We start from the raw sequence: 20917 nt of genomic DNA, 5'->3' as shown, positions 1-20917 counted from the left end.
GGCACTGCTGTATCCAGTCAGCCAACTAAGATATACGGGCTAGGCTATGCTGCTGTGACCTCGGAGTGGACACTACCTGCTGCGTGGAGGTGCAGACCAATAGGTAGAAGTAACTTGTATCAGCTAGTTGAACGAAGTAGAAAGAAGTCGCACTCACCAACCAGGAGCAGTATTCAAAGTCTTGTCCTTTATTCACACCGGCAGAGTGGAACAATAAATCACGGTCACTCACGAGGGGAGCGAGAGCAGCCGCTCTCAGGGTGCAGGGGCAGACCACCAATGGCAACTAGTTTCGTGTCATGGCTTGACACTTCTTCCAGCCAATAAGGTGGCCGGAAAAAGCGTCAAGCCATGACGCAAAACTAGTTGCCTCTGTTGGTGTGCCCCTGCACCCTGAGAGCGGCTGCTCTCGCTCCCCTCGTGAGTGACCGTGATTTATTGTTCCACTCTGCCAGTGTGAATAAAGGACAAGACTTTGAATACTGCTCCTGGTTGGTGAGTGCGACTTCTTTCTACTTTGTTTGACTAGCAGATTTGTAAATTACTTCTATTAAAAAATCTTAATCCTTCCAGTACTTCCATAAGTGAGGTTGTCGAGCAGCATGTCATGCTAGAGGTTGTATTCACCGGTACGTGGGAACAGGGCCTAAGAACATGTTCACACTATGGAATTTCCACAAGGAAATTCCATGCAGCTTCTGCTTACAGCGGCCTCTTCAGGAATTGGCGTAATCTGTCGCAAACAGTAAGCGCCATTGTCTTTGAGATTGATGGATTCTGCAGCAAGAGGAATCCCCACAGAATTTCCTTGTGGAAATTCTATAGTGTTAATGGCCCTAAGGCTAGGTTTCCACACAGGATTTTTTCTGGCATTATTATTTATTTATTTTTTTGGAAAACTGCCTCTACAGTTTTTGAGCCAAAGTCAGAAGTGGAACCAATAGGGAGGAGAAGTATAAGCCCTTCCTTTTTAGGGATCGACCGATATCGTTTTTTTTAAGGGCCGATACCGATAATCGGTATAAGTTATCGGCTATTTATCCCCCCTCGACACCGCTGCAGGTCACTGATTTAAAGCGGGCGCTTTAAATCAATGCACTGCAGTGGCTTTTGCGGTGCCGCCGCCACCCGCATCTCTCCCCCTACCTGTCAGGGTGGTCCGGGCCATCCATCCTTCCTGTAGTGTCCGGCGGCATTCCGGGTGGAGGGTGAACCGGTCCGGGCTGTCCTTCTCCAGGGGTCATCCTCTCCACTCCGGGCAGGCTCCGGCCTAGTAGCGCAGCATAGACGCCGCTGCGCAGTGACGCCCGTGCGCAGCAACGCACCTGACGTCACGGTGTAGCGGCGTCTATGCAGTGTACTAGGCCGGAGACTGCCCGGAGTGGAGAAGATGACCCCCGGAGAAGGACAGCCCGGACCGGTTCACCCTCCACCCGGAATGCCGCCGGACACTACAGGAAGGAAGAATGGATGGCCTGAACCACCCCCGTTACGGGTACGTTTATTTTGATTTTTTTATTGACTCGGAGGGTGGGGGAGGGGCCCAAACCGGTATAGCGGTATGGGCAAAAATCCATACCAGTATACCGCCCAGCACTACGGTGGGGGGTGCGACACGGTGGGTCGGGGGGGCGGTCGCGGTGTGGTGAGGGCGGTGCGGGGGGCGGGGCATTATCGGCTTATCGGCAAGGTAATTGCCGATACCGATAATGCCCAAAATCGTGATTATCGACCGATAATCGGTCGATCCCTACTTTATATGTCCTATTCGTTTTGAATACACTTCTGGCTTTCGCTCAAAAACTGCAGTGGCTGTATTCCAAAAAAAAACACCAGAAAAAAACAAGTGGAAACCTAGCCTAAGGGTGCTCTTACACAGTGCAGTTTAGGGGCAAAATCATGTGTGGAGCACAATGAGTTAGACAAAACAAAGAACAGATGCTTCATCTGTTTTTTTTCTTTTCTTTTTTAAAGGGTTACTCCGCTCCCCAGCGAACGGAACATTGAGTTCCTGATTGTTGTGTGTGGGCTTCTGTGTTCACACCCGCCCTCTCGTGACATCACGTCTTGTCCCCTCAATGCAAGTCTATGGGAGCGGGAGAGGTTATCCAGAAAAAACTTTTTTTTATATATCAACTGGCTCCAGAAAGTTAAACAGATTTGTAAATTACTTCTATTAAAAAATCTTAATCCTTTCAGTACTTATGAGCTTCTGAAGTTGAGTTGTTCTAAACTGGGCGGTTCCCGAGACACGTGTCATCAGAGAGCACTTAGACAGAAAAGAACAACCTTAATTTCAGAAGCTCATAAGTACTGAAAGGATTAAGATTTTTTAATAGAAGTAATTAATAAATCTGTTTAACTTTCTGGAGCCATTTGATATATAAAAAAAAGATTTCTGCCGGATAACCCCTTTAATTAAGGGGGCAGGTCATGATGTCACGAGGGGGCGGGCGTGAACACGGAAGCCCACACACAGCGAGCAGAAACTCAATGTTCCGGACGCTGGGGAGCGGAGTAACCCTTTAAATCCATTCCACACTGGAAGAGGTTTTAAAAGAGTAGAAGCAGCATCTGTTCATAGGGGAGATTCATCAAAACCAGTTGCCCATAGAAACCAATCAGATCGCTTCTTAAATTAAAAAAAAAAAATAAATAAAAATAAAAAAGGCCTCTGAAAAAATAAAAGAAGCAATCTGATTGGTTGCTAGGGGCAACCGATCAACTTTCCTCAGCACAAGTTTTGATGAATCTCCCTCTTTGTATCTCAGATGTGTTTGATAGTGTCTAATATATTATGATTTTGACTAATGACATATTGCACTAGATAGGAGGTACCTGTTTTCTATTTTTGCAGTATTATCTATTCGTAGGATGGGACATAGGGGTCCGATAGGTGGAAGTCCAACCTCCACAAACAATAAATTCCAGCACAATGTATGGGGTGCGCTGTCCCTAAGACACACTATATCAAGGCAGATAACTTCTATTATAGCTACAGAGAACAGGGGATGAATCAGATAATAACTGGTGTCCCTTTTCCATCTTAGAGATTTACTTTTTCTTCTCCAGACACATCTAAAGCTAATTTAAAAATGCCATTGTAAGCAATTTAGGCATTGGTTTATTGCCACTTTGCAACAGTACAGCTTTTCTAGAAAAGTGTTTCCTTAAAGGGGTACTCTGCCGAAAAACATCTTCTCCCCTATCCAAAGGATAATGGATAAGATGTCTGATCACAGGGGTCCCGCCATTGGGGACCCCCACGATCTCCGGGCCGGCAGCGGTGGTGTCTGGAACATGGAAGCTTGGAGCTTCAGCATTCATGACGCCATGCCCCCTAAACCCCAGTCATCCGTGCAAGGAGCAAACTCCGCTCCATGCTGGATGACTGGCGACTACAGCCACCATACCCCCTCCATTCATTATTATGGGAGGAGGAGTGACTGCTACGTACTGGCCGCCATGCCTCCTCCCACAGACATGAATGAAGGAGGAGTTTGCGGTGCAGCAACGGAGATCTGAGGGGTCCCCAGCGGCAGGACCCCCGCGATCACACATCTTATCCCCTATTCTTTGGATAGGGGATAAGATGTTTTTCGGCGGAGTACCCCTTAAGGGTAGTGTAACACATAGCGTATTTGATGCTGTGGATGCACTACTGACCATCCCTAGAGTGTGTCTCCTGCTGGGCTCGTATGTCCTTCATTGTATGTTCATAGCAACAATACGCCGCTGTGAGCAGGGACACAGGAATATGCAAGACGGGCACGCATGCGCTAGCTCAGGGGGCAGAGTGAGCGACAGCGATGTCTGTGAGTAAACTGAGCATGCGATCATGACTCCTGTGTGTCTGCTCATAGCAGTGGATTTCTGCTACAGGCAGACAACGCAGGACACAGCAGGAGACACACTCTAGGGACGGTCAGTAGCGCAACTGCAGCGTCAAATACGTTGCGCTACGTGTGACCCTACCCTAAAGGATAAGGTTTTTGAACATCTTGGTGGACACGAAATCAGAATATGATAATACACGTGAATGTGCCATGTTATCCGAACTCCCACAATGTGTTGCTTTGTGGCAGAAGAAAAAGTGCAGCACTGTGAATGCAGCTCTAGATATAGGTTAAAAATATGATATGATGTATTCTGTAAAACTTAAGAAATTAAGATGCATTACTGGTGGAATATGCTTTGAGGCAGCGTTGTGGTGTGAAGGTAGTGGACATATTTGTAAGAGCAAGTTTAGACAGGAATGTGACTTCATGGAAGACTAATCCAAAAATCCAGAAAAACCACAACTCTGACAACTCGGACAGCTGGACTGAGCAAGAAAGAAATAACATACAACACTACAAACAAGTCTAACTCAAAAGTGGTCACCAGAGAAGAACAGCATGTAATATAAGGGAGCGTGCTGGCAGCTAACAAAAATTGGTAACAGGAGGCAACAGCGTGGACAGAAGCAACAGGAAAAGAGAGAAGCCACAATGTATCACAGGCAGCTTTGCTACATGGGGAGAGGAGCTACAATGTATCACAGGCAGCTCTACTACATGGGGAGAGGAGCTACAATGTATCACAGGCAGCTCTACTACATGGAGAGAGGAGCTACAATGTATCACAGGCAGCTCTGCTACATGGGGAGAGGATCTACAATGTATCACAGGCAGCTCTACTACATGGAGAGAGGAGCTACAATGTATCACAGGCAGCTCTACTACATGGGGAGAGGAGCTACAATGTATCACAGGCAGCTCTTGGGGAGAGGAGCTACAATGTATCACAGGCAGCTCTACTACATGGAGAGAGGGGCTACAATGTATCACAGACAGCTCTGCTACATGGGGAGAGGAGCTACAATGTATCACAGGCAGCTCTACTACATGGAGAGAGGAGCTACAATGTATCACAGACAGCTCTGCTACATGGAGAGAGGAGCTACAATGTATCACAGACAGCTCTGCTACATGGGGAGAGGAGCTACAATGTATCACAGACAGCTCTGCTACATAGAGAGAGGAGCTACAATGTATCACAGGCAGCTCTACTACATGGAGAGAGGAGCTACAATGTATCACAGGCAGCTCTGCTACATGAGGAGAGGAGCTACAATGTATCACAGACAGCTCGACTACATGAGGGGATGAGCTACAATGTATCACAGACAGCTCTGCTACATGAGGGGATGAGCTACAATGTATCACAGGCAGCTCTACTACATGGGGAGAGGAGCTACAATGTATCACAGACAGCTCTACTACATGGGGAGAGGAGCTACAATGTATCACAGGCAGCTCTACTACATGGAGAGAGGAGCTACAATGTATCACAGGCAGCTCTGCTACATGGAGAGAGGAGCTACAATGTATCACAGACAGCTCTACTACATGGGGAGAGGAGCTACAATGTATCACAGGCAGCTCTGCTACATGAGGGGAGGAGCTACAATGTATCACAGGCAGCTCTGCTACATGGAGAGAGGAGCTACAATGTATCACAGACAGCTCTGCTACATGGAGAGAGGAGCTACAATGTATCACAGACAGCTCTACTACATGAGAGAGGAGCTACAATGTATCACAGGCAGCTCTACTACATGGGGAGAGGAGCTACAATGTATCACAGGCAGCTCTACTACATGGGGAGAGGAGCTACAATGTATCACAGGCAGCTCTGCTACATGGAGAGAGGCGCTACAATGTATCACAGGCAGCTCTACTACATGGGGAGAGGAGCTACAATGTATCACAGGCAGCTCTACTACATGGGGAGAGGAGCTACAATGTATCACAGGCAGCTCTGCTACATGGAGAGAGGAGCTACAATGTATCACAGACAGCTCTGCTACATGGAGAGAGGAGCTACAATGTATCACAGACAGCTCTGCTACATGGAGAGGAACTACAATGTATCACAGGCAGCTCTACTACATGGGGAGAGGAGCTACAATGTATCACAGGCAGCTCTACTACATGGAGAGAGGAGCTACAATGTATCACAAGCAGCTCTACTACATGGAGAGGAGCTACAATGTATCACAGGCAGCTCTACTACATGAGAGAGAAGCTACAATGTATCACAGGCAGCTCTACTACATGGGGAGAGGAGCTACAATGTATCACAGGCAGCTCTGCTACATGGAGAGAGGAGCTACAATGTATCACAGACAGCTCTGCTACATGAGGAGAGGAGCTACAATGTATCACAGGCAGCTCTACTACATGGAGAGAGGGGCTACAATGTATCACAGACAGCTCTACTACATGAGAGAGAAGCTACAATGTATCACAGGCAGCTCTACTACATGAGAGAGGAGCTACAATGTATCACAGGCAGCTCTACTACATGGGGAGAGGAGCTACAATGTATCACAGGCAGCTCTGCTACATGGAGAGAGGAGCTACAATGTATCACAGACAGCTCTGCTACATGAGGAGAGGAGCTACAATGTATCACAGAAAGCTCTACTACATGGAGAGAGGAGCTACAATGTATCACAGGCAGCTCTGCTACATGGAGAGAGGAGCTACAATGTATCACAGGCAGCTCTGCTACATGGAGAGAGGAGCTACAATGTATCACAGAAAGCTCTGCTACATGGAGAGAGGAGCTACAATGTATCACAGGCAGCTCTGCTACATGGAGAGAGGAGCTACAATGTATCACAGGCAGCTCTGCTACATGGAGAGAGGAGCTACAATGTATCACAGACAGCTCTGCTACATGGAGAGAGGAGCTACAATGTATCACAGGCAGCTCTACTACATGGAGAGAGGAGCTACAATGTATCACAGGCAGCTCTACTACATGAGAGAGAAGCTACAATGTATCACAGACAGCTCTACTACATGGGGAGAGGAGCTACAATGTATCACAGGCAGCTCTACTACATGGAGAGAGGAGCTACAATGTATCACAGGCAGCTCTGCTACATGGGGAGAGGAGCTACAATGTATCACAGGCAGCTCTGCTATATGAGGAGAGGAGCTACAATGTATCACAGGCAGCTCTGCTACATGGGGAGAGGAGCTACAATGTATCACAGACAGCTCTACTACATGGGGAGAGGAGCTACAATGTATCACAGGCAGCTCTACTACATGGAGAGAGGAGCTACAATGTATCACAGGCAGCTCTGCTACATGGGGAGAGGAGCTACAATGTATCACAGGCAGCTCTACTACATGGAGAGAGGAGCTACAATGTATCACAGGCAGCTCTGCTACATGGGGAGAGGAGCTACAATGTATCACAGGCAGCTCTACTACATGGAGAGAGGAGCTACAATGTATCACAGGCAGCTCTGCTACATGGAGAGAGGAGCTACAATGTATCACAGGCAGCTCTGCTACATGGAGAGAGGAGCTACAATGTATCACAGACAGCTCTACTACATGGAGAGAGGAGCTACAATGTATCACAGGCAGCTCTACTACATGGAGAGAGGAGCTACAATGTATCACAGGCAGCTCTGCTACATGAGGGGAGGAGCTACAATGTATCACAGACAGCTCTACTACATGGGGAGAGGAGCTACAATGTATCACAGACAGCTCTACTACATGGAGGGAGGAGATACAATGTATCACAGGCAGCTCTACTACATGGAGAGAGGAGCTACAATGTATCACAGGCAGCTCTGCTACATGGAGAGAGGAGCTACAATGTATCACAGGCAGCTCTACTACATGGGGAGAGGAGCTACAATGTATCACAGGCAGCTCTGCTACATGGAGAGAGGAGCTACAATGTATCACAGGCAGCTCTGCTACATGGAGAGAGGAGCTACAATGTATCACAGGCAGCTCTGCTACATGGAGAGAGGAGCTACAATGTATCACAGGCAGCTCTACTACATGAGAGAGAGGAGCTACAATGTATCACAGGCAGCTCTGCTACATGAGGGGAGGAGCTACAATGTATCACAGACAGCTCTGCTACATGAGGGGAGGAGCTACAATGTATCACAGGCAGCTCTACTACATGGGGAGAGGAGCTACAATGTATCACAGGCAGCTCTGCTACATGGAGAGAGGAGCTACAATGTATCACAGGCAGCTCTGCTACATGGAGAGAGGAGCTACAATGTATCACAGACAGCTCTGCTACATGGGGAGAGGAGCTACAATGTATCACAGGCAACTCTGCTACATGGGGAGAGGAGCTACAATGTATCACAGGCAACTCTGCTACATGGAGAGAGGAGCTACAATGTATCACAGGCAGCTCTACTACATGGGGAGAGGAGCTACAATGTATCACAGGCAGCTCTACTACATGGGGAGAGGAGCTACAATGTATCACAGGCAGCTCTACTACATGAGAGAGGAGCTACAATGTATCACAGACAGCTCTACTACATGGGGAGAGGAGCTACAATGTATCACAGGCAGCTCTACTACATGGAGAGAGGAGCTATAATGTATCACAGGCAGCTCTACTACATGGAGAGAGGAGCTACAATGTATCACAGACAGCTCTGCTACATGACGAGAGGAGCTACAATGTATCACAGGCAGCTCTGCTACATGGGGAGAGGAGCTACAATGTATCACAGGCAGCTCTGCTACATGGGGAGAGGAGCTACAATGTATCACAGGCAGCTCTGCTACATGGGGAGAGGAGCTACAATGTATCACAGGCAGCTCTACTACATGGGGAGAGGAACTACAATGTATCACAGACAGCTCTGCTACATGGAGAGAGGGGCTACAATGTATCACAGACAGCTCTACTACATGGAGAGAGGACCTACAATGTATCACAGGCAGCTCTGCTACATGGGGAGAGGAGCTACAATGTATCACAGACAGCTCTACTACATGGAGAGAGGAGCTACAATGTATCACAGGCAGCTCTGCTACATGGGGAGAGGAGCTACAATGTATCACAGGCAGCTCTGCTACATGGAGAGAGGAGCTACAATGTATCACAGGCAGCTCTGCTACATGGGGAGAGGAGCTACAATGTATTACAGGCAGCTCTGCTACATGGGGAGAGGAGCTACAATGTATCACAGGCAGCTCTGCTACATGGGGAGAGGAGCTACAATGTATCACAGGCAGCTCTACTACATGGGGAGAGGAGCTACAATGTATCACAGGCAGCTCTACTACATGAGAGAGGAGCTACAATGTATCACAGACAGCTCTACTACATGGGGAGAGGAGCTACAATGTATCACAGGCAGCTCTACTACATGGAGAGAGGAGCTATAATGTATCACAGGCAGCTCTACTACATGGAGAGAGGAGCTACAATGTATCACAGACAGCTCTGCTACATGACGAGAGGAGCTACAATGTATCACAGGCAGCTCTGCTACATGGGGAGAGGAGCTACAATGTATCACAGGCAGCTCTGCTACATGGGGAGAGGAGCTACAATGTATCACAGGCAGCTCTGCTACATGGGGAGAGGAGCTACAATGTATCACAGGCAGCTCTGCTACATGGGGAGAGGAGCTACAATGTATCACAGACAGCTCTACTACATGGAGAGAGGAGCTACAATGTATCACAGGCAGCTCTGCTACATGGGGAGAGGAGCTACAATGTATCACAGGCAGCTCTGCTACATGGAGAGAGGAGCTACAATGTATCACAGGCAGCTCTGCTACATGGGGAGAGGAGCTACAATGTATTACAGGCAGCTCTGCTACATGGGGAGAGGAGCTACAATGTATCACAGGCAGCTCTACTACATGGGGAGAGGAACTACAATGTATCACAGACAGCTCTGCTACATGGAGAGAGGAGCTACAATGTATCACAGACAGCTCTACTACATGGAGAGAGGACCTACAATGTATCACTGGCAGCTCTACTACATGGAGAGAGGAGCTACAATGTATCACAGACAGCTCTACTACATGGAGAGAGGAGCTACAATGTATCACAGGCAGCTCTGCTACATGGAGAGAGGAGCTACAATGTATCACTGGCAGCTCTACTACATGGAGAGAGGGGCTACAATGTATCACAGAAAGCTCTGCTACATGGAGAGAGGAGCTACAATGTATCACTGGCAGCTCTACTACATGGGGAGAGGAGCTACAATGTATCACAGACAGCTCTACTACATGGAGAGAGGAGCTACAATGTATCACAGGCAGCTCTACTACATGGGGAGAGGAGCTACAATGTATCACAGAAAGCTCTGCTACATGGAGAGAGGAGCTACAATGTATCACTGGCAGCTCTTTCTACATGGGGAGAGGAGCTACAATGTATCACAGACAGCTCTACTACATGGAGAGAGGGGCTACAATGTATCACAGACAGCTCTACTACATGGGGAGAGGAGCTACAATGTATCACAGGCAGCTCTGCTACATGGAGAGAGGAGCTACAATGTATCACAGGCAGCTCTACTACATGGGGAGAGGAGCTACAATGTATCACAGGCAGCTCTGCTACATGGAGAGAGGAGCTACAATGTATCACAGGCAGCTCTACTACATGGGGAGAGGAGCTACAATGTATCACAGACAGCTCTGCTACATGGAGAGAGGGGCTACAATGTATCACAGGCAGCTCTACTACATGGGGAGAGGAGCTACAATGTATCACAGGCAGCTCTACTACATGGAGAGAGGGGCTACAATGTATCACAGACAGCTCTGCTACATTGAGAGAGGAGCTACAATGTATCACAGACAGCTCTGCTACATGGGGAGAGGAGCTACAATGTATCACTGGCAGCTCTACTACATGGAGAGAGGGGCTACAATGTATCACAGACAGCTCTACTACATGGAGAGAGGAGCTACAATGTATCACAGGCAGCTCTTGGGGAGAGGAGCTACAATGTATCACAGACAGCTCTACTACATGGAGAGATGAGCTACAATGTATCACAGGCAGCTCTGCTACATGAGGAGAGGAGCTACAATGTATCACAGGCAGCTCTACTACATGGGGAGAGGAGCTACAATGTATCACAGACAGCTCTACTACATGGGGAGAAGAGCTACAATGTATCACAGACAGCTCTACTACATGGGGAGAGGAGCTACAATGTATCACAGACAGCTCTACTACATGGGGAGAGGAGCTACAATGTATCACAGGCAGCTCTACTACATGAGAGAGGAGCTACAATGTATCACAGACAGCTCTACTACATGGGGAGAAGAGCTACAATGTATCACAGACAGCTCTACTACATGGGGAGAGGAGCTACAATGTATCACAGGCAGCTCTACTACATGGAGAGAGGAGCTACAATGTATCACAGGCAGCTCTGCTACATGAGGGGAGGAGCTACAATGTATCACAGGCAGCTCTGCTACATGGAGAGAGGAGCTACAATGTATCACAGACAGCTCTACTACATTGAGAGAGGAGCTACAATGTATCACAGACAGCTCTACTACATGAGAGAGAAGCTACAATGTATCACAGACAGCTCTACTACATGGGGAGAGGAGCTACAATGTATCACAGGCAGCTCTGCTACATGAGGAGAGGAGCTACAATGTATCACAGGCAGCTCTACTACATTGAGAGAGGAGCTACAATGTATCACAGACAGCTCTACTACATGAGAGAGAAGCTACAATGTATCACAGGCAGCTCTACTACATGGGGAGAGGAGCTACAATGTATCACAGGCAGCTCTTGGGGAGAGGAGATACAATGTATCACAGGCAGCTCTACTACATGGAGAGGAGCTACAATGTATCACAGGCAGCTCTACTACATGGGGAGAGGAGCTACAATGTATCACAGGCAGCTCTACTACATGGAGAGAGGAGCTACAATGTATCACAGGCAGCTCTACTACATGGGGAGAGGAGCTACAATGTATCACAGGCAGCTCTACTACATGGAGAGAGGAGCTACAATGTATCACAGGCAGCTCTACTACATGGAGAGGAGCTACAATGTATCACAGACAGCTCTACTACATGGGGAGAGGAGCTACAATGCATCACAGGCAGCTCTGCTACATGGAGAGAGGAGCTACAATGTATCACAGGCAGCTCTGCTACATGAGGAGATGAGCTACAATGTATCACAGGCAGCTCTACTACATGGGGAGAGGAGCTACAATGTATCACAGGCAGCTCTACAACATGGGGAGAGGAGCTACAATGTATCACAGGCAGCTCTGCTACATGAGAGAGAAGCTACAATGTATCACAGGCAGCTCTACTACATGGGGAGATGAGCTACAATGTATCACAGGCAGCTCTACTACATGGAGAGAGGGGCTACAATGTATCACAGGCAGCTCTACTACATGGGGAGAGGAGCTACAATGTATCACAGGCAGCTCTGCTATATGAGGGGAGGAGCTACAATGTATCACAGGCAGCTCTACTACATGGAGAGAGGAGCTACAATGTATCACAGGCAGCTCTACTACATGGGGAGAGGAGCTACAATGTATCACAGGCAGCTCTGCTACATGGGGAGAGGAGCTACAATGTATCACAGACAGCTCTTGGGGAGAGGAGATACAATGTATCACAGGCAGCTCTACTACATGGGGAGAGGAGCTACAATGTATCACAGACAGCTCTACTACATGGAGAGAGGAGCTACAATGTATCACAGGCAGCTCTGCTACATGGGGAGAGGAGCTACAATGTATCACAGGCAGCTCTACTACATGGAGAGAGGAGCTACAATGTATCACAGGCAGCTCTACTACATGAGGAGAGGAGCTACAATGTATCACAGGCAGCTCTGCTACATGGGGAGAGGAGCTACAATGTATCACAGACAGCTCTACTACATGGAGAGAGGAGCTACAATGTATCACAGACAGCTCTGCTACATGGAGAGAGGAGCTACAATGTATCACAGGCAGCTCTACTACATGGAGAGAGGAGCTACAATGTATCACAGACAGCTCTGCTACATGAGAGAGGAGCTACAATGTATCACAGGCAGCTCTACTACATGGAGAGAGGAGCTACAATGTATCACAGGCAGCTCTACTACATGGAGAGAGGAGCTACAATGTATCACAGACAGCTCTACTACATGAGGAGAGGAGCTACAATGTATCACAGGCAGCTCTGCTACATGGGGAGAGGAGCTACAATGTATCACAGGCAGCTCTGCTACATGAGAGAGGAGCTACAATGTATCACAGGCAGCTCTACTACATGGAGAGAGGAGCTACAATGTATCACAGGCAGCTCTACTACATGGAGAGAGGAGCTACAATGTATCACAGGCAGCTCTGCTACATGGAGAGAGAAGCTACAATGTATCACAGGCAGCTCTACTACATGGAGAGAGGAGCTACAATGTATCACAGGCAGCTCTACTACATGGGGAGAGGAGCTACAATGTATCACAGGCAGCTCTGCTACATGGAGAGAGGAGCTACAATGTATCACAGACAGCTCTACTACATGGAGAGATGAGCTACAATGTATCACAGGCAGCTCTACTACATGGGGAGAGGAGCTACAATGTATCACAGGCAGCTCTTGGGGAGAGGAGCTACAATGTATCACAGGCAGCTCTTGGGGAGAGGAGCTACAATGTATCACAGGCAGCTCTACTACATGGGGAGAGGAGATACAATGTATCACAGGCAGCTCTGCTACATGGAGAGACAGAGTCACAATGTATCTTAAATAGCTATAATACACAGAGAGCCAGGCAGCAGGTAACATGGTCCATGCTAAACATCCCACTTTAATTCCTTCATTTCCTTGCAGCCTCAAAGTCATGTGAACAATTTCCCTGGAGCGACCAGCGAGCAGCCTCTTCCCTCAACCGTCTTGCTCAGATATAATTCAGGAAACCAGATGGCGAAATCTAGAGCATGTGCAATGTGCGGTATGTGGCTTGTATGATGAGATGCCTGGACCCTCAAACAGAGATATGGATGGAGATACGTCTGGACTCACCATGGCGCTGATGGTCTCCTCCCAGTCTGGACGCTCCCGGGGGTGAATACTGCGGGGTAGCTCTGGGACAAAGTCATCTTCCTCTAAATGAAGCGAGGACTTCATTATTCTGAAATACAGAGGAGAGAAGACATAGTTAGGGAACAGTATAGTAATATAGTATCAGAGAAGACAAACTACACCAAATGATTAAAAATGGCACACACAGAGCAATATCCTTAAAGGGGTACTCCACTGGCCAGCATTCGGAAGTAAATGTTTCGAATGCTGTTTTCACGCTGCCGGGGTCTGTCGACCCCGGCAGTGTGAAAACAGCATTCGAGACATTTACTTCCGAACGCTGGCCAGTGGAGTACCCCTTTAAGGCCTCTCTCCAGAATGGTCAATCTTATCTCTTCACCTTCTGGAACTAATATATTAACATTTTATATAGAACATTTGATATACAAACTTAATCTGGTGTATATGGAGTACCAGGGCTTCCAAAAGCCTGTTGTACTGCTCCTGCACAGCGTTACAGTAAATGACACCTTAGTCCATGTGACACAGGACATCTTAACCTGACAGCAGGACAATTCAGGCCCCCCCCACCCCCACCCCAATAGATCAGCACAGGAAATGCAGAAGTGACCAAACAAGGAAAGTTACTGACACCATGTACATATGCTGACTATTACCCCACCACAGGTGTATGATTTGCGCCCAGCCCCCACCCCGGGATGCTGCGATTACTCTGGGAGGTTGCGCTCCACTGTGCCGTGTCCGCTTTGGCCGCTTGCTTATTAGCCCAAGGTCAGAGATGTCTCCAGCATCTGAATATGTAACATGACAATAACTCAGGCAGGTGAAGATGTGTAAATCCCCCTCCCCGGCAAGAAATAGAAATGCTGAGAAAAGCACAAAAGGACCTGCATCTCCAAAAGAAGAGTGGGAGAAGGATCGGACACATAGAAGGCACTAGGGATCGACCGATATAGTATTTTTAGGGCCGATACCGATATTCTGTGGAGGTTAGGGCCGATAACTTATACCGATATTCTGGTACAAGTTAACGGCTATTTATCACCCCCCCGCCAGATCATTGATTTAAAGCGGGCGTTTAAAAATCAATGAACTGCAGTGGCTTTTGCGGTGCCAGAGACTGCCGCCGCCACCCGCTTTTCTCCCCCTGCCTGTCCCGAGTCCTAACACCGCCCCCCGCACCGCTCCGGCCAGAGACCGCCACCGCTGCCCCATTGCCTCCCCCATTCCCGGTTTTATAATTACCTGTTCCCGCGGCCCGGGGTCTGCTCTACTTCTGTCTCCGGTGCAGTCCTCCTGAGCTGTCACTGTGCGCAATGATGGTGACGTCGCATTGAGGACATCACTCGTAGCGTAACGCAGGACGCGCAGGAGCCAGAAATAGCGTGGACCCCGGGAACAGGTAATTATAAAACTGGGGATGGGGGAGGCAATGGGGCAGTGGCCGGGGCGGGGTGGCGCGGGCAGTGCGGGGGGCTTGGCATTATCGGATTATGGGCAAGGTAATTGCCGATACCGATAACGTCCAAAATTGTGACTATCGGACGATAATATCGGCCAAACCGATAATCTGTCGATCCCTAGAAGGCACAAGGAATAGTGACCCGCACTAAAAAGAGCTACAACCACAGGGAGAGACACATCATGTGTCACAGCTCAAGAGATCACAGCCACATGCAGCAGAGTCTTGTGTGCTACTTATCTTCCCATGTACAATATTGTAATGTTACCTGTAGTCCTATGTAACACCACAGATTACAGATAATGTAATAGGTGCTACCTGCAGCCCTATGTAACACCTCAGATAATAACCCAGGGTATCAGTTCTGCTACATTTGTTAATGTACAGTCTTCTACAGTATGATGATCAGAATGTTACATTCTATGTTTTATCTGATTGGTCTTTAATCCCTTAAAGGGGTACTCCGCTGCTCAGCGTTTGGAACAAACTGGAGCCGTCACCGCCAGCTCGTGACGTCATAGCCCTGCCCTCTCAAGCCATCACGCCCCCTCCCATAGACTTGCATTTAGGGGGCGGGGCGTGACGTCATGAGCGTTCGGAACAGTATTTTCCAAACGTTGAGCAGTGGACTACCCCTCTAAGGACCAAGCTCATTTCGGCCTTAAGCTTTTTTTTTTTTTTCTCCTCGCCTTCTAAAACCCACAACTAGAGATGAGCGAACTTACAGTAAATTCGATTCGTCACGAACTTCTCGGCTCGGCAGTTGATGACTTTTCCTGCATAAATTAGTTCAGCCTTCAGGTGCTCCGGTGGGCTGGAAAAGGTGGATACAGTCCTAGGAAAGAGTCTCCTTGGACTGTATCCACCTTTTCCAGCCCACCGGAGCACCGGAAAGCTGAACTAATTTATGCAGGATAAGTCATCAACTGCCGAGCCGAGAAGTTTGTGACGAATCGAATTTACTGTACGTTCGCTCATCTCTACCCACAACTCTTTCCATTTCCATTCACAGACCCATACGAGGGCTTGTTTTTTGCGTGGCCGATTGTAATGATATCACTAATTTTACCCTAAAATATATGGTAAACCCAAAAATGCTGTACGCTTTACAGTAAAAATTACATGTTTTCTTTATTTGGTGGGTCAATACGATTAAAATGATACCCATGGTTACACACTTTTCTATTATTGTACAGCTTTTAAAGAAAATATCAAACTTCTTTTTTACAAAATCAGTACATTTAAAACAGCCCTATTTTGACCACCTCTAACTTTCAGATTTTTCCATATACATGGATGTGTGAGGGCTCATTTTATGCGCCATGATCTGTAGTTTTTAGTCCCCCTTTTGCGTATACGGTATGTGACTTTTTGATCGCTATTTATTTATTTTTATTTTTTTGCAATGTAATCTGTCCAAAAAGCAGAAATGTTGGACTTTTTTTTTTTTTATGTTTACGCCATTCACTGTATGGGATAATTAACATTAAATGTTTATAATTCGGACATTTACGCACACGGTGATAAAAAATGTTTATTATTTATAATTTTTTTACACTTTTTTGATTAAAAAGGGGGGGAAGGGGTGATTTAAATCTTTATTGGATTTTTTTTACATATATTTTACACATAGGGGACTATTTATAGCAATCATCAGATTGCTAATACTGTTCAGTGCTATGCATAGCACTGATCATTATTATCGGAGATCTTCTGCTCTCGTCTGCTGGAAGGCAGATCAGAGCAGAAGACCCTGGGAGAGCAGCAGAGGCAGGTGAGGGGACCTCTGTCTGCCATCCTGGCTGCTCTGATCTCTGTGGCCGTGTCACAGGCAATCAACCATTTAAAGTGCCGCACATGCCGGCATCTGTATTGATCACGGCATCTGAGAGGTTAATGGCAGACATCAGCGTGATCACTGATGTCCACCATTACCGTTGGTTAATGAAGCTGCAGTGCTGTACATTTACAGTGCATGTCCTTAAGGGGTTAAAGGAAAACAGTCAGCCTGTTCCCCCACACTAAACCCAATACACTGGGGGTTATAGTGTGGGTGAACAGGATTCCAATGAGGGGTCACTTACTTAAATATGTTCAGTAGGTGCTGATGTGGTGTCCCGGTACCGCATCCTATCCGGTACCTGTGTATATAGGTCCCCATAGCCAAAGTCCCTAGGACGTCGGGTCCTCTTTGTCTGGTCTGCCCCTTGTCACCTCTCATCTAGATAGTCATTAAACTAATAGTTTATTCAGGATTTATGTAAATATAATAGTACTAATGTATATAACTAGTTAATAACCTGTCCGGAGCATAGCAGGACCTGCGGGTCACGTGATCAGGTAAACTTTTTTTTTTTGCTTAAGGACCTTTGGAGGTCCCTGTGACGTATTGCACCTACCATGCTTTGTGACGGTGAGTGACAGATATTCGGACCTATCAAAATAACCCCGCCCCTGCCCATATAATGGAGCGGAGGCCATTATTCTCTCTCTTGTTCCTGCGCAGCCAAGCAGTAAGCATCTCTCTTGTTCCCGGGCTGTCTAACGAGCAGGATCTGCGCAGCTATCTTCCGCAGTGAGTTAGGCCTGAGCCTTGCGGCAACGGCTGATATATTCAGAATCGTGAGTGTATTAGGGATGTAAGAAAAAATCGATTCTCGCGATAATCGCGATTTTTTCATTTGCCGATACAGAATCGATTCAAAATATTTTTGAATAGATTCTTTTAGGGATGTGGAATTTTTATCTGCGGACGCCCGGAACAGCATGTCATGTCTTGGGCATCAGGAGATAAAAGTTCCACATTTGTGGAGCCGGGCAGGCCGGATCTGACACGGCTATGGAGCGGGCTCCGACTTGTGCCCACTCCGTACTATGCGACCCCCGGCTGATTTCAGTAGCCGGGGGCCGCCGCTAATAGCCAGCATGCGGCAATCGCCGCGGCTGGCTATTAAAGGAGTATCCGGTGCGCACTTTTCTCATTTTATCCTATCCAGGCTGCAAAATAAAACGCACTTTATCTTACCTGCCAACGAGCCCCCGGAGCTCCGGTACAGGTGTTCGGTCCCCGGGCTGTATTCTTCTTACTTCCTGTTAGTCCGGCACGTCACACGGAGCTTCTGCCTATCACCGGCCGCAGCGATGTCCCGCCTCCGCTGGTGATAGGCTGAAGCTCCATGTGACGTGCCGGACTAACAGGAAGTAAGAAGAATACAGCCCGGGGACCGAACACCTGTACCGGAGCTCCGGGGGCTCGTTGGCAGGTAAGATAAAGTGCGTTTTATTTTATTTTACAGCCCGGACGGGATAACATGAGAAAAGTGAGCACCGGAGTACTAGATCGCCGCTGTCAAAGCTGACAGCGGCGTCTATTGGGATCTATGAATGCTCCCAGGTGGGCGATATATCGGGATATATCGCGATGTATCGTCACCTAGACGGTATCGCGATATATCGGGATATATCGAATCGCCACACTGGTATCGCGATTCGAATCGAATCGCCAAATTCTTGGCGATTCACACCCCTAGAGTGTATCAATCCCTAAGCACTCTGCAAGATCACTGGACCTTATCTATCCCCTAAATCCGGACGGATCTTCGCAAATTACCGTAAATTCAGAGACTTGTATATTCAAGGTCCGCAACAACTGTCAGTCACTGAACCATACATATAGAGACTGTTTGCATGAGACTGTTACTGTTCACTGGATGTACCGTAAGCATTTAAGTAAAGTTATCCAAGTTCAAGTACCTTGTGGACCTTCAGTCATTTTATGCCTGCACCTATCGTTACTGAGAAGGGCGGCGATAGGCCGGAGAATTACCTCAGCATACTAGCCCTCAGCCTGGCGTCACGAACTATAGGGTTAACCTTAACCCCTCATCTACCTAAACAACACCCCCAACTACCATACACCCCCCAAGGGCTACCACACTGAGATATGTCACCCTTTGCTAAATTCAGTGAACTGCGTGCAAGGGGCGGGGCTTTACCGGCTTAATTTACATATCCACTGTCTGTGACTCCAATTCAATAGGATGTGGAGTCACAGATAATGAATTTGCATGCAATTCAGTGAATTTAGCAGAGGATCTTCTGGGGGACATATCTCAGGACCTACTGGACATAATTAAGTACGTGACCCCTCATTGGGATCCTGTTAACCCCACTATAACCCAGTATATTGGGTTTAGTGTGGATGAACAGGCTGACAGTTTTCCTTTAAACCGGGATCGGCGTCTTCACAATACAGAGTGGTCACCACTGTCCACACACGATGAGCAGAGGAATCCATTTCCCAAAGTTTATTGAGAGATCCATCTCCAGGCACATGAAAGGGTCTTGGTGGTGGGCGCTGGATGTAGATTCCTATAAGGTTTAATTATTCCATCAGTATTGCAGAATAAGCTTATGGCTTCTATCCTGCAGATCCCTGATGATCACCCACACTAGGATAATTGTCCGGCCAAAGACCGCACCGAACAAGCAGCGCACACTGCCATCCATAATACTGACGAATACCAGGAGACAATGCACCACAGCTCGAAGTTACAGCTGTTTCCTACTGAAAACCATAGAATATTCTCAGACTGCTACCTACATCAACTAGATGAGCTCAAATATACGCTTACGCTCCTTCTCAAAGGCTCTGTGTGAAAGCAAGTTTGGGGGCCTCCTGTGGACGTCCCCAAAATACACATACATGCTCAGCCTCACCTGCATGTGTTGTCAACGTGGAAAGGGGAATAAACTGCTGCTAGACCCCTCTGGCAGTGGATTTTCTCCCAAGAGCACATAGGATAAAGAATGCTAAAATTCCACTTGCTGATCATTCCCCTCACCCAAAATTTGTCATTGAAAGAGAATCTTTACAGTTCAATACACACTAGATCAGTGTTTCCCAATCAGTATGCCTCCAGCTGTTGCAAAACTACAACTCCCAGCATGCCTGGACAGCCTACGGCTTAGGCTACTTTCACACTATGGTTCATAAATCCGTTATAAAACATCCGTTATATTAAATTCTATACTGATTTAACGGACATTATATAACGGATGAATAAAACTATTATAACGGATGAATAGATTTCTAACGTCCGTTAATTAAACGGATAAATGTTTATCCGTTATCCGCTAATACCTTATTATTAACGTCCGTTCACCTTTGTTTGACCTCTCCCTACCTGCACACCTTGCAACAGCTGAAGCTCCTCCTCCTACCTGAAGGGGAGGGTATAAAAGGATGCCACAATGATCTAGCCGCAGTCTGCATTTCAGCATTGAGAGGGAGAGTTCTATCGGTTGCTTTGCTTGCTGTCAGACTATCGGGGGGGGGGGGGGGTGTGCAGGAGGGCGCACTACTCTGCCTCCTGGAGGGGGAGGGGTGCAGGAGGGTGCACTACTCTGCCTCCTGGAGAGGGGGGTGCAGGAGGGTGCACTGTTCTGCCTCCTGGAGGGGGAGGGGTGCAGGAGGGTGCACTACTCTGCCTCCTGGAGGGGGGGGGGGGTGCAGGAGGGTGCACTGCTCTGCCTACTCTGCCTCCTGGAGGGGG

General features: G+C 47.7%; 1 protein-coding gene across 13 annotated transcripts in view; it reads right to left on the bottom strand.

Annotated features, from left to right (window-relative positions):
• Positions 1–20917, bottom strand: part of ARHGAP32 (Rho GTPase activating protein 32) — a 271432-nt gene that overhangs the window by 124930 nt on the left and 125585 nt on the right. For all 13 annotated transcript variants that reach the window (XM_056544167.1, XM_056544165.1, XM_056544166.1 and 10 more), the window contains one exon: positions 13880–13988. In XM_056544167.1, coding sequence (XP_056400142.1) covers positions 13880–13984 — 105 coding nt within the window. In that variant the 5' untranslated portion in view covers positions 13985–13988. The remainder of the gene's footprint in view (positions 1–13879; positions 13989–20917) is intronic.

Source organism: Hyla sarda, chromosome 10, assembly GCF_029499605.1.
Source record: "Hyla sarda isolate aHylSar1 chromosome 10, aHylSar1.hap1, whole genome shotgun sequence".
Lineage (NCBI taxonomy): Eukaryota > Metazoa > Chordata > Amphibia > Anura > Hylidae > Hyla > Hyla sarda.
Note: the sequence above shows the minus strand (reverse complement) of the source record. Positions and strands in the feature narration are given on the sequence as shown.